The 13,867-nt window shown below is 37.3% G+C and overlaps 1 protein-coding gene across 4 annotated transcripts; it reads right to left on the bottom strand.

Annotated features, from left to right (window-relative positions):
* Positions 1–59: 59 nt before the first annotated feature.
* Positions 60–13,205, bottom strand: tafazzin (tafazzin, phospholipid-lysophospholipid transacylase). Of its 4 annotated transcripts, none has more exons than XM_079802526.1 (11): positions 13,149–13,205; positions 12,589–12,717; positions 9,864–10,033; positions 9,744–9,789; positions 9,553–9,638; positions 3,615–3,695; positions 3,483–3,524; positions 3,340–3,402; positions 2,330–2,382; positions 2,164–2,241; positions 60–2,093 (listed from the first exon to the last, which is right to left on the bottom strand). In XM_079802526.1, the coding sequence occupies exons 2-11, from the start codon at positions 12,678–12,680 to the stop codon at positions 1,992–1,994; spliced, it is 813 nt and encodes a 270-aa protein (XP_079658652.1). In that variant the 5' UTR covers positions 12,681–12,717; positions 13,149–13,205; the 3' UTR covers positions 60–1,991. The 4 variants fall into 4 exon arrangements, with proteins under 4 accessions (XP_079658652.1, XP_079658651.1, XP_079658653.1 ...); XM_079802525.1 differs by having other exon boundaries at positions 1,164–2,093; positions 9,864–10,029; XM_079802527.1 differs by having other exon boundaries at positions 1,164–2,093; positions 9,864–9,992; positions 13,149–13,199.
* Between the last annotated feature and the right edge of the window lie 662 nt (positions 13,206–13,867).

Raw genomic sequence — 13,867 nt, 5'->3', positions numbered from 1 at the left:
ATGTAAATATTCGGAATAAATATTATTCCAAATTTGAAAAACTGATGCTACTAGAGTTTGGAAGCTCGCTTTATTTAAGATTGAATCAATTGTTTGTTGTCATGTTTTCTGTCTGTGCCTCATAGATCAATTTTTTCAAATGATCAAACACTGACAAATTACCATCAGCAGTGAAGAGAGAAAGATTTGTTATACAGATTTTTAGTCCATTCACATTTTCATCACCTTTCATTGTTGAGAAGTCGTAGAAAAAACAATAAATACATAATGTCATGATCAGTGTTGGGGAAAGTGACTTTGAAAAGTAATGCATTACAATATTGCGTTACTCCCTTAAAAAGTAACTAATTGAGTTACTTAGTTACTTTTTAAGAAAAGTAATGCGTTACGTTACTTATGCGTTACTTTTTCTCACCTGGGCTGGGCTTGCTTTTTTGTTGTTTTTTAATAGCAAAAAAAGTCCTTTTTTGTGCAAATGTAAAGACCTCTTCATACCAAAATTGAAATAAGCCTCAGGCTGAGGTAAAAATGTGCTGCCATTCTGGATAATGGAGAATAGGACGCAGGAGAAAAACGTTTTACCAATAAAGACAAAAAATCTAGTAATTTTTGCTCATGGTTTAACTGAATCATCAAAGGTCAGCAGCAAGACATTGGTCAATAAAGGTAGATTAAAGGCATAAAAAATATGTGTTTTATTTAACATATATTTATTTGAGGTTTGCATAGTAATCTGATTTTGCATGTGAATTATTTTATTCATTTTGAGGAGTACAGAATCTTTATTGTGCAAGTGAGATGAGTAAATGCTCACATTTGGTCTAGAACTACAATAACCCTCATGTACACACACACACACACACACACACACACACACACACACACACGCACGCACGCACGCGCGCGCCTCTGCACTTATTTTTCGCAACATGGGGGCAGGAGAGCTGTCAGTCAAATAAATGTGAATTTTGAAAAAGTAACTCAGATATTTTATTGTAAATTTGAAAAGTAATGTGTTACTTTACTAGTTACTTGAAAAAGTAATATTATTACGTAACTCAAGCTACTTGTAATGCGTTTCCCCAACACTGGTCATGATGATGATGTAAAAATTACAATGTAGCCAGTTTTATCTTTTTATTTCACTTTTTGATTTTTATTTTGAACAATATATCAATGTCTATGTATCCCTAGCAAAACATGATCAACTTGCACATGGTTCTGATCAACTCTCACTCCACCATATGATTTTAAGTATCATAGTACAGCAGAATTATATATATATTCAGTTGGCTCCATCAATGCAAACGAGAAAGAGAAATTGTATGTGGGTTAGGCACAAATAAGATGTACATGTGCATCATGAAATAATTAGCGCTTCTGTGTTCAGTCAGAATTCTGTATTTACAGTGAATGTACAGTCAAATACTGCAACAAATACAAAAACGTCTAGTACTGTCATCTCAAAAAGATTTACTAAATGCTTTAACATTCCCACAGTAAATCAAGAATTTGGCATTGTTCATTTGCCTTTCATGACAATTACTGGTTCAGCTATGACAACTGAGCATGCAAACAAACATGTTCAGATGTTTAAGAAAATTAATCTCACAGACATGCATTACTAGTAAAAGAGCTACTTTCATTATTACATTTTGTAAGTATTAAGTATTCTGTGCAATTAAATAGAAAACGAAGACTGTGGAGAATGCAGCACATTGTGCTCCACTGTCTGAAAGGCATTTCCTGAGGTCTTGAACATGGTTTTAAAAAAGTCACAACTCATTTACAACAACTGAAGAGCTCTGCTTTCCTTCAGCCCGTATCTGACCGTCCACGCATAAATCAACTAATACGTCACCAACCATGTCACTTCATCATCACAGATATATAATAATCCTTAAAAGGATTGCTTGAACCTCTTTGTATCTAGTCATCCGTATGTTTGTTTCTGCGGAGTTGTGAGGGCAGGGTTAGGGTAAGATGCGCCGTTACGTGCGCTTCTGTATCCTGTGATGAAGAGCCTCTGCCTGGGCTTTCAAATTGTAAAATTCCCCTTCAATAAAGTCCGTCACTGTTTTTCGCATTTCCATCTGTAGAAAACAAATTTGTACTCAACTGCAAGACTATCGTTTTGAAACACTCACACAATGCGACACCTACCGGACTCTTGTTCTCAGCTCTCAGGGCATTTACCAGATGTCTGACCGTGAATGGTTTTCCAACTAGAACGGTTATTCGCTGCACAAAAGAAAAGTGCGCTCAGAGTCAAACCTGTTCAGTGTGACAATGGAAAATATGAAATCACACAAGGAAAATGTGTATTGACCTGTCCTACTCGAGGGATGTATGGAGCTTGATTTGGCAGGACATCATTCAGACCTGAAAAAATACAGTAGATAAGTAAGGAATAGAATCGCTCAAACAGAGGTGGACAAAGTACACAACTCCATTACTCGAGTGAAAGTAAAAGTACTACTGGTCAAATATTACTCTGTTACAGGAGAAAGTTGTAAAAAACTATTTTTACTTAAGTAAAAGTACAGAAGTACTCGCTTTTAAAAGTACTTAAGTATCAAAAGTAAATTTTCTTTTTTATGTCAATGCATTATTTTATTATTGTTGTATAAATGCATGGTGGTTTAAGCCAGTCAGTGATGCTCCATCCGACCACCTTGAACTAATTTAAATACTTAAAAGTTACAAAGCTTTTTACAAAGCTGCTGTCACTTTAAGGCAGAATGCACAAATCCTACACACTGATACACATCCGATATTCCCCCAACTGTTTATGTTCACTTAAGACATAATCAACTTTGTTTACGTGAATACTTTCCAATATGAAAATTGTGACATTTTGTGTGTATTGGTCTGTTTAAGTGCGAAAAAAACACAAAAGAAAGCTCTATTCAGTACTCGTGCTCTGGCATCTCACAGGCACAATAACAGACTGAACTGAGCTCTTTCATCAGGCTTTTTCAGATTCATCCATATGTCTATGCTTCTCTTTCTCCCAGACATTTACATTTTGCAAAAATTTTAAATTTTAAAGAAGGAAAAAAAATCATCCACTGAGTTGCAAAGCTGCTACAGAAACGACTTTTGACTCCGAGGACCTTGATAGAAATGTAGTGGAGTAAAAAGTACGATATTTGTCTTTCAAATCTAGTGAAGTTAAAGTAAAAGTTTCCCTAAAAAATAATACTTCAGTAAAGTACAGATACTCAAAAAGTGTACTTAAGTACAGTCCTCAAGCAAATGTACTTCGTTACTGTCCACCTCTGCGCTCAAATATTCACTGATGAAGTTATGGTAGCAACTTGTACGTGCGTAACTTACCCATATGCCACATAGGTAAAATGATTGGGTGAAGAGAGCACTCTGTAATCAAACGTCCAATTCCTGTCAAGAAACATAGGATTTATTTAACTAAGAATCAGGGTAAAACAAGTGGTATCCAAATATTGGAGCATAAATCTTACCCCATTTTATCCTCATGAACTCTCCAGTCATGTTAACTTTACCTGGGAGGAGAAAATGTACCATATTTCTGAAGACATTAGGAAAGCTGTACACTAAACAAATAATAACGCTAAAAATATGAGTGTCTGTACCTTCTGGAAATATGTGTACCCATTCCCCCTGATTCAGCCTTTCCAAAAGGAAATCCATTCCTTTCTGATAGACTCCATCACCTAAAAAACAGAGGACAGTTGAGCTGTTTGATGCATTCATGCGTCAACGCTTCTCATTTACTTTGAATGGTTGCCGAACTGCATTGTGGGTTATGTTGCCTCGCGTCACTGCAGCAGAAGTTGAACATTTTCAAGCGCCAACGCAGGCGTCAGCCAATCAGATCGCCTATCAGGGCTCTAGACTGCGACCAAAATGGTTGTAAATGCGATTCATTTTTTGATAACATGCGAGTTAAAATTTCCTACGGTTGCATTGGCGCGAGTGCAGTGTTTCCCCCTTTGGCTGGCGCGAGCCAGAGACGCTCAGCGCTTGATGACAACTACTCAGTGTTTTCAACCACATAAGGTTTATTTTACATTCAACCAGTGTTAATTTCGTTGACGAATAATTTGTCATAATTTTCGTCAACAACCTTTTTTCACTGACGAAAACGAGACGAAAACTAAATAAAAACATACTAAAAGTATGACGAAAACTTAGTCATTTTCATCAACAAATAAAAAACGAGACGAAAATGTTAGGCAGGGTCGATTAGGGAAGAGATCCAGTCAGAACTGATGTCCTGTGTCACAGATGCACATTTGATTTGAACTGATCTAACCGCTGGAAAACACGGCTCACGCATCCCCAATCCAGCGCTGCAGCGGTTCACAATCAATGAATAGCGCACATTTATGCCACGCAATTGTATATGAACTAATGCTGATGAATAATGACAATGTTTACTTTATGATGATTATATAGTAATATGTTTTAGACGGTTGTAACAATGCATATGCATATTTCAGCGCTATTGTGGCTGCGCCGGTGTGTCATGTGACAAGATATTACTTTAATAAAATAATAACACCCATGCCAATAATACTTTTGTTATACATGTTATGTGTGATAATGTTCAGATTAAAATATTTAGCAAATATCAAGCTTTTAGTCACGTCAATCTTTACATCAATGCAAACCCAGCATATAGAAATCAAGAGAACGATTCATTATCATGCAAGGTCATTATTGATATCAAAAAAAGGGTGCGACCAACTGAGAAAGTTATTCGCACCAGCGCAACCAGTGGGAAGAATCATAGATATCCATAATAAAGGCTAGATGTCTTACGGCTGAGTCTCTAACGTCATCACCGGCGGCCATCTTGTCACAGGCAGGGCTCTGTGGCTCCTGACGATCTCACTGAAATCTTGACGGATTTACAAATGGTTTGGTTTCTTACACAAACGTTATTAACGTGGCTATAATTATGGATGCTTGAACAAATTATGAATCATTTTTCATAAGTATGCAGAGTCATAACTACATCTCTGACGTTTATAACAAACCAAACAGTTTGAAAATCGGTAGAAAATTGAGCAAGTTATAATTATTTAAAAAGTGCAAGCACCATTAAAACAATGTTATGAGTGAGCGAGCTGCCTGTGACAAGATGGCCGCCAGGTGCGGACGTCCACCTCCATTGGCCAGCAGCGCGCACGAGACATCTAGCCTTTATTATGGATATCTATGGGAAGAATGAGTCTAGAGCCCTGCCTATGCAAACATCCTAGTGCAGACTCTAGCCAATTGTGTTCATGCAACACCGGAAAAGTAGTTTGATTGGCTGTTGTTACTATGACGGTCAGCACCATCTTCAGACACGTCCTCCGTCAAGCGTTAACGCAGAAGCCCCATGTGCATTTCATTCAACTTTTATCAAAATAAATACCTTAAAGCCCTCATCAACTGCAGTGCCTTCTATATAAATGGGATTTAAAAAGCACTGAGAACTGTACTATTAGCATGTACTCTCTTTTAACAGTCAGTTGCAGCAATCAGGTAGAGATAAATTACTCTGCTTCTTCTATTGCAGCGCACTTTGTAATGCTTACCCTTAAAATACGTTTAAGCTTAAAGGGATAGTTTAGCCAAAAATGAAAATTGTCATTTACTCACCCTCAAGTTGTTCCAAACCTCTATGAGTTTCTTTATTCTGTTGAACACAAAAGAAGATATTTTAAAGAATTGCATTTTTTTTCCTCCTCTGGAAGTCAATGGCTACCGTCAACTGTTGTATTACCAAATATCTTCTTTTGTGTTCATGGAGGTTTGGAACAAATTGAGGGTTAGTAAGTCAAGACAAAATTTTCCTTTTTGGGTGAACTATCCCTTTAATCTGACTCTATCATCTGCTTCTAAACACAGGTACCTGCCTCCAATAAGGCATACGGCTTTTAAAAAAGTAAAATGCTTAAGACAAGGGATGTGTGCCAGAAGCCGCTTACCTTATTCGGAAAGGCACAGATAATGACATAAACAAATTTGACTGAATAATAAACTTGTGATAACATGTAAGCCAGAGGACATCGCAATAGTATAGCCATTTAAAAGTCTAAAATCACTCAGCTATAATAAGTGTGTGAACTGACAGTGTAAACAGTGTGATCTCAGAAATCAGAGCCTGCCAGGAGTAATATCACCTAAAATGCTACATCATACACATGTTCTATTAGATGATAGTTGTCTATTTTAATGTTTTAAACCTTGTATGATCTGATACAGGAATGACTGTCAACTCTAAGAATGAAATGCACGTCGCTCTGTGCGTCTCTCAGAAACAAGAGTAATATCAGCTAAGATACCGAATCATACACATCCTCTAGTGACACATCTTCTACAATATGATAGGCTACATGATGTGTTAATAAATGAGACTTTATTGTAAAGTGTTACCAAAGTTGCTTTAGCAATTTTCCTCCACTTCCATGTTCTCTAATCAGATATTGTATGTAGAATCCTCTTATTTGAGGTTGTGGATGATTGTCCTGACATCACTCGCAAAGTTTGTCTGGAAAATTAAAAAAATAAATAATAATAATTCCCCCTTTTATTTAACGTTTAGTATTGTTGGTTTTATTAGAAGACATTTAAAGAAAATGATTTATACAAGGCATAATTGTTCAATTAAAACTATGAAGGGGACGGAATTAAAACTGGCTTCTCATGTCATTTCCAGGACTTCAGACAGTCCATTCAATCAGTGTTTTCCGTTTGCATGCAAATAAAACTACTTTGAAAAAGCACTACTGACTCAATTTCAATTTAGTATGAACATTTTAAAAACTGTGGGAAATAAAAGCAGACTGCAGAAACAGGGCTCCACTCTTTTGCAGCATTCATTTTCCAGGACTTTTTCAATTGTACTACAGCGAGATTAAAAGACAAGGATCTTAATGGGAATCTAAAGTAATATATTTTATATATAAAGTCTTTAAAAGGGAAGGGGTAGAGAGTTTATTGCCATGACTTGACTATAAAAACAGTTTTTGAGCTCTTAATCATACATTGGAAGACTATGGAGGCTTGTTTACGCCACAGAATAAAAAATAAAGGTAATTGAACTTTTTATCTCTCTATTCTGACTTTCTTTCTCACAATTTCGAGTTATAAAGTCAGAATTGTGAAATATAAACTTGCAATTCTGAGAAAAATAAGTCTTTTTTCTTCAGAATTGAACTTCATGAAATACAGCAATTCTGACTTTATAACACAATTGCGAGACATTTTTTTAGAATTGAGAGATAATTTGCAATTACATTTTTTTTATTCAGTGGCAGAAACAAGCTTCCATAGTTTATTGCCATGACTTTACTATAAAATCAGTTTTTAATATGAGCTCTTAATCATATATTATGACAAACTGCTCTCTTTACCAGTGTCAATATCAAGAGAATATCAACTACTCTCACATGTCAAAACTCCTGAAAGCATTCCTGAACATCGCACTTTCTGCAACCAATGGTAATTGTTTTGGGACAGTGATAAACTCTTGTTTTTTTTACAGGGTTCCCAATCTTTTTCAGCGATCATTTTCCAGGACATTATCAATTTTACTATGGCGGGGATAAAAGACAAGAATCACGGCAAATCATTTTTTAAAAAAAAAGGTAATTGTGAATTTATCTCGCTATTCTGACTCTCTCACACAATTGTGAGTTCACATAATTGGTCAGAATGGTGAGATAAACTCGCAATTCTGAAAAAAGTCAGTCTTTTTTTAACTCAGAATTGGACTTTATAGCTGGCAATTGCAAGTTTATAGCTCACAAATCTAAGAAAAGTAGTAAGAATTGCAAGATATAAACTTACAATTCGTTAGCCTCATAGCATAATTGCCCAGGGGCCTCATTTATAAAACTTTGCGTAGGATTTGCGTCAGAATTGGCGTACGGATGAAACATAGGACGTGCGTACGCACAGAAATATTCGGATTTATAAAACCGTGCGCACGCACATCCTACGCAGTTTTCCCTTAATAAATCACAATCAATTCTAAATGTAGCGCAGCTTTTGCGGCTTCATGTCACGCCCATAGTTGCCCATAAATAGTCCGTGAAACGCCCACAAGTTAATATTCATAGGTTGCGAAATCATGGCAAACACAGAGAGGAAATTAAAAAAAAACGTAACTTCACTCAATGTGAGGTAGAAGTTATCGTTGGCGAGGTTGAAAAGAGAAGAAAAGTGTTGTTTGGAGGGCACAGTGTGGGCATTACTAATGCCAAAAAGACACTTGAGTGGCAAAAGGTTGCAGACGCCGTAAATGCTGTAGCCTCACAACCTCGGACTATCGCCGAAATAAAAAAGAAATGATCGGACATCAAAGTCGAGGCAAAAAAGCGTCTAGTGCTCCATCGCCAGAGTGTGTCCTCTTGCTGTCTGAAGATGCGTTCACTCCGAATCCTTCCATTCGCCACATCTTCTAGAGCACAAGATCAGCCATTGTGCGTCATTACGCATTGAGATGGGCATTTTATTTCCATCCATTTAATTGAATCTGACAAGCTACAGATGTCGGTTATAATCTACGTGGAAATGGGAAATAGTTCCGTGCAAATGTAATGGTTGAGACATAGTTCATACATTATTTTATCAAAAATAAAACTAAAGGCATATGCATGAATACCATGAACGTGGCTGATGAAGAAATTTTACTATGAAAACAACTTTCCCCAGTGGACAATTAATACATCTATCTATTTATCTATATATCTCCCTAATTATCTATCTATCTGTCTAATTGCATCTATCTGCTCCGCCAGACGGACACTTGACGAGAATATCAGTTTTGTACATTAGCTATTTCGTTGTTTACCATATTTATGAGGATGAATTGCAATGCATAACATGCCAATATTATTGCAGAACATATTTCACTTTTCTTTTTGCAAATATGTGTTAATTTGCATTTATGTTGTAATTTTCGTTTGATTTTGTTTGTTTTACACTGCAGATCGATCAAACGGGTGTTCGTGTAGGCTGTTCATTGTAAGACTTGCTTTGTGAAGTCTTAATGTTATTTATGAGAGGCATAGCCATTTCTTTTACACAACGGTCTACAGTTTCACACACTTTCACGTGTTTCTTCCATCTGCCGACGGTGTCGCCATTTCTCATTTCACCCGTTTTTGTGCGTACGCCTGGGTCAGAGCTTGCGTGAAAGACCGCACATTTTCCCGTCAAGTTTGCTTTTTATAAATACCAATTATTGCGTAGAGAGCGGCGTACGCCTTCTTTTGTGCGTACGCAACGTTTATAAATGAGGCCCCAGATCATATTTGGCAAAAAAATTACTTTAGAAGAGGCTAACGAATTGCTAGAAAAAGTTTTGTTTAATGTAATTGTTTTGGGCCAGTTATGAACTCTTTGTTCTCGGGTAAAGAAAAACCGAAGAACTTTATAAAAAAAATTATTTTCCAGGACAACAACATGATTTTCCAGGACATTTTACATTTTCCAGGAAATTTGTCATCAATTGTCCAGGACGAGTGGGAACCCTGAGAAATGAGCAAATGTGGCATGAGATGTGTTTACCTCTAACAACAGGCACACACTTCCCTCTGCTGAAGAAGCTGGAGTGGACTTCTCTGGTGAAGCAGATATCAGCGGCAGCAGGTGCCCTGGGCACACACACACACACACACACACACACACACACCAGAAGACATGATATGAACTGACAACACCTTTACACCAGTCTCCAGATTCTGCCTTCATTTACACACCATCTCATCCTGTTGAAGTTCCACAGATGCCGGAGCTTCAGGACTCCTGAAAAACACCATAACAACATTCATATTTTACACTGGCAAATCAATTCTAAAACCATCTGAGGCTCCACCTACCCCAGATGTGAGGATCATCCATGCAGGACTGATGATTGCACAGTGTGATGAGGGGCGTGTCCCGAGGACGCTCATCCACCAGGTCCAACAACACATCCCGGTTCTGCACCATCAAAGAGTTCAAATACTCTACAGACGCAGACGGATGAGGGTCATTCAGTGGCATCTGTCTTAAAGGGATAGTTCACCCAAAAATGACAATTATCCCACGATTTCCACACCCTCAAGTCATCCTAGGTATATATGCAGGGCTCGACATAAGCAATGGCCCGATGGCCCGGGGCCAGTAAAAGAGTAAAGGCAAAACAAACGCCATACCGTCATACAGAATCGCGAAGACGTTGGCTCTCAGTACCTCACCGATGAAGCATGTCGAAGGTAACTTACTCAACTAGCTAGCTAATATATCACCGTAACTTTGCTCATAATTGATAGATCCAAAGTGCGAGTGCTTGACTTGTGTCATGAGTGAATTTGGGTGTCATTCCAAAGGCAGCGCGCGCGCTCCGAAACAGACGAGACGAGTAAATTAAGCTTTCGGTTTCATGTGCACGTCAGGGATGGCTGACGCAAAACTGTAGTTCCGAAGCTTTGCGCGATCCGAAGCGCAGATGTTTCGAGTCGAACAATCCAAAGCGTGATTCAAAACACCTGTCACGTGACTACGGCTAAATGAAGCCAAAAATATCTCATATAATGTGTATCTTTGTTAATTGTTTATCTTTTGTTAATATATATATATATATATATATGATAAACAATTCACAAAGATACACATTATATAGGCAAACACAGTGCTAACATTACTGGCCAGGCAATAAAAAAATTCATAGTTACAATGACAATTTGGTTATTTTTGCATGTCTCCAGGGGCTCTCTAGCTCTTAATTCATGTACTCCATTTGCTGTAGGCTATTGATTAATCCTAATGTATACAATACATACAGCTTAATGGAAAAGTTTTCCTTATATTTCTTTCAGGGCCAATAAAAATATAGAAGGGGCCTGCAAAACTCTGATCTACTGGCCCCAGGGGCCAGTGGGAATTTTTTTTATGTTGAGCCCTGATATATGACTTTCTTCTTTCAGACAAAAGCAATCAGTGTTATATTAAAAAATGTCCTGGCTCTTTTTAAGCTTTATAACGGAACAGAATGGCTGTTTCTGTTTTGAAGGCCATAAAAGTGCATGTATCCATCATATAACTGCTCCACATGGCTCAGGGGGTTAATAAAGGCCTTCTGAAGCGAATCCAAGTGGTTTGTGTAAGAAAAATATCCATATTTAAAACTTCAAAAACCTAAAATAACTAGCTTCCGGCAGACGGCCTATGCAGGTCCTCTTGCGCCAAAAGAGTAACTTGTGACGCGATATGAAGATGCAGGAGCAGCGTAATCTTTGACGCCACTCTCGCGGTTCAAACAAATAATGCTCGGCACTAAAATTCTCTTTAAAAACTCTTGTTTTAGACTTCTAGCTCCTGACCGGTGTTTTATTTTGCTCTATCCTCTGCGCTTCTGCGTGCGCCAATACGTCTGGTCAGTTACTCTTTCACCGTAAACCGTACGCCCGTCTGTCCGAAGCTAGTTATTTTAGTTCACATAGTTTTAAATATGGATATTTTTCTCACAAAAACGCATGGGTTCGCTTCAGAAGGCCTTTATTAACCCCCGGAGCCATGCGGAGCACTTTTATGATGGATGGATGGATGCACTTTTATGGACTTCATAATAGAAACAGCCATTCACTGCCAGTGTTGGGGGAACGCATTACAAGTAGCTTGAGTTACTTAATAATATTACTTTTCCAAGTAACTAGTAAAGTAACGCATTACTTTTCAAATTTACAACAAAATATCTGAGTTACTTTTTCACATTAATTTGACTGACAGCTCTCCTGCCCCCATGTTGAGAAAATATAAGTGCAGAGGCGTGTGTGTGTGTGTGTGTGTGTGTGTGTGTGTGTGTGTGTGTGTGCGTGTGTGTGCGTGTGTGCGTGTGTGTGTGTGTGTGTGTGTGTGATTCTGTACTCCTCAAAATGAATAAAATAATTCACATGCAAAATCAGAGTACTATGCAAACCTCAAATAAATATATGTTAAATAAACCACATATTTTTTATGCATTTAATCTACCTTTATTGACCAATGTCGTGCTGCTGACCTTTGATGATTCACTTAAACCATGAGCAAAAATTACTAGATTTTTTGTTTTTATTGGTAAAATGTTTTTCTCCTGCGTCCTATTCTTCCATTATCCAGAATGGCAGCACATTTTTACCTCAGCCTGAGGCTTATTATTTCAATTTTGGTATGAAGAGGTCTTTACATTTGCACAAAAAAGGACTTTTTTTGCTATTAAAAAACAAAACAAAAAAGCAAGCCCAGCCCAGGTGAGAAAAAGTAACGCAAAAAGTAACGCAACGCATTACTTTTCTTAAAAAGTAACTAAGTAACTCAATTAGTTACTTTTTAAGGGAGTAACGCAATATTGTAATGCATTACTTTTCAAAGTAACTTTCCCCAACACTGATCATGACATTATAAAGCTTGGAAGAGCCAGGACATGTATTAATATAACTCTGATTGTATTCGTCTGAAAGAAGAAAGTCATTTACACCTAGAATGACTTGAGGGTGAGTAAATCATGGGCTAATTTTAATTTTTGTGTGAACTATTCCTTTAAGTTCATAGTTCAAAATACAAGTATGGAGAAACTTTACTCACTGGTCCAGAGGTAACTGTACGAGCCCACCATTCCCATGACGGCTCTGCCGGATATCCTCCAGCCCAGGCGGGGGCACTGTGGGAAGGGCCATGCCACCTCCAAGGGCATCGCCACAGCATTCAGCCACACTACACATCACAACACAGAAACAACAGGCTTTAACATCTGAAGGATTTCCGACTGTTAGGAATGTACATGTGTATGCAGTTCATTTGCTGAGTATATATTTGCTCCAGATGAATCGGATGTGGCAATGGCATGTAATAATTTTGGGATAGTTTAAGCATAAGCATAAATGTGCTCTATGTCCAACTAAAATACAAATGGCACAATCTTGAGAAACATTGTGATGTGTAAATACACAAAATACATACGCAAAGATATGCCATAAAATCTGCTGAATGCTAAAGAAGTCAAAACATGAGAAACTTCCTCAGTTTAAACTATGTAAACAAGGTAACAGCACTGAATTTTGTTATGGATGTAGTTCATTGCTGTGAGATTGTCTGTAGTTAGTTAGATTTATTGTAAAAGGTAAGTTTAGTTGTAAAATCCCCACCGTCCGTCCCGTCAGCCGATGGCCGCACAAATGCAGCTTTACCGGAAGTACTACTCCACCATGAGCGATCGTGGGAGTTGTAGTTTTGTAGTCTTCATTGGTTTCCTTGGCCCTGCATGGGGTATTTTCGAATTATTACTAACGAACGACACATAAATCTGAACAGCATTGATGATATAGTATTAGGAGGACAAAACGAGTTTCGTAGGACTTCTGAAGGGCATGTTATTTATGTTAACATAGCGTTTTACACACACGGATTGGAAAGTGCTTAAACACATTCCAACGATACAGTAAGTTTAAAAGTTGCTAGTTTGCAAAAAATAAAAGATGTGTGTGTTTATGTTTATGAAAGAAGTCACTCATGCCCGTTTAATTGATCAAATATACAGTAGAAATGTATTCCTGATGAGATGACGAAGCTGAATTTTCAGCACAATTACTCCAAAGTCTCACACATTCCTTCAGAATTCATCCTAATACTAATTTGATGCTCAAGAACCCCCCCCCTTTCTTTAAACAGTTTTACTGCATAATATTTTTGCTGAACTTTTTTTTCTTCAGTTTTTTTATTTATTTATTTATAGAGTTCAGTAGAACAACATTTATTTGAAATAGAAATATTTTGTAACATTATAAATGTCTTTACTGTCACTTTTGATAAATTTAATGCATTCTTGCAGAATAAAAACATTAAATTATAAAAATAAAATAAAAAC

Source organism: Gobio gobio, assembly GCF_949357685.1.
Source record: "Gobio gobio genome assembly, chromosome: 21".
Taxonomy (NCBI): Eukaryota; Metazoa; Chordata; class Actinopteri; order Cypriniformes; family Gobionidae; genus Gobio; species Gobio gobio.
This window is presented reverse-complemented; position numbering and strand designations above follow the sequence as displayed.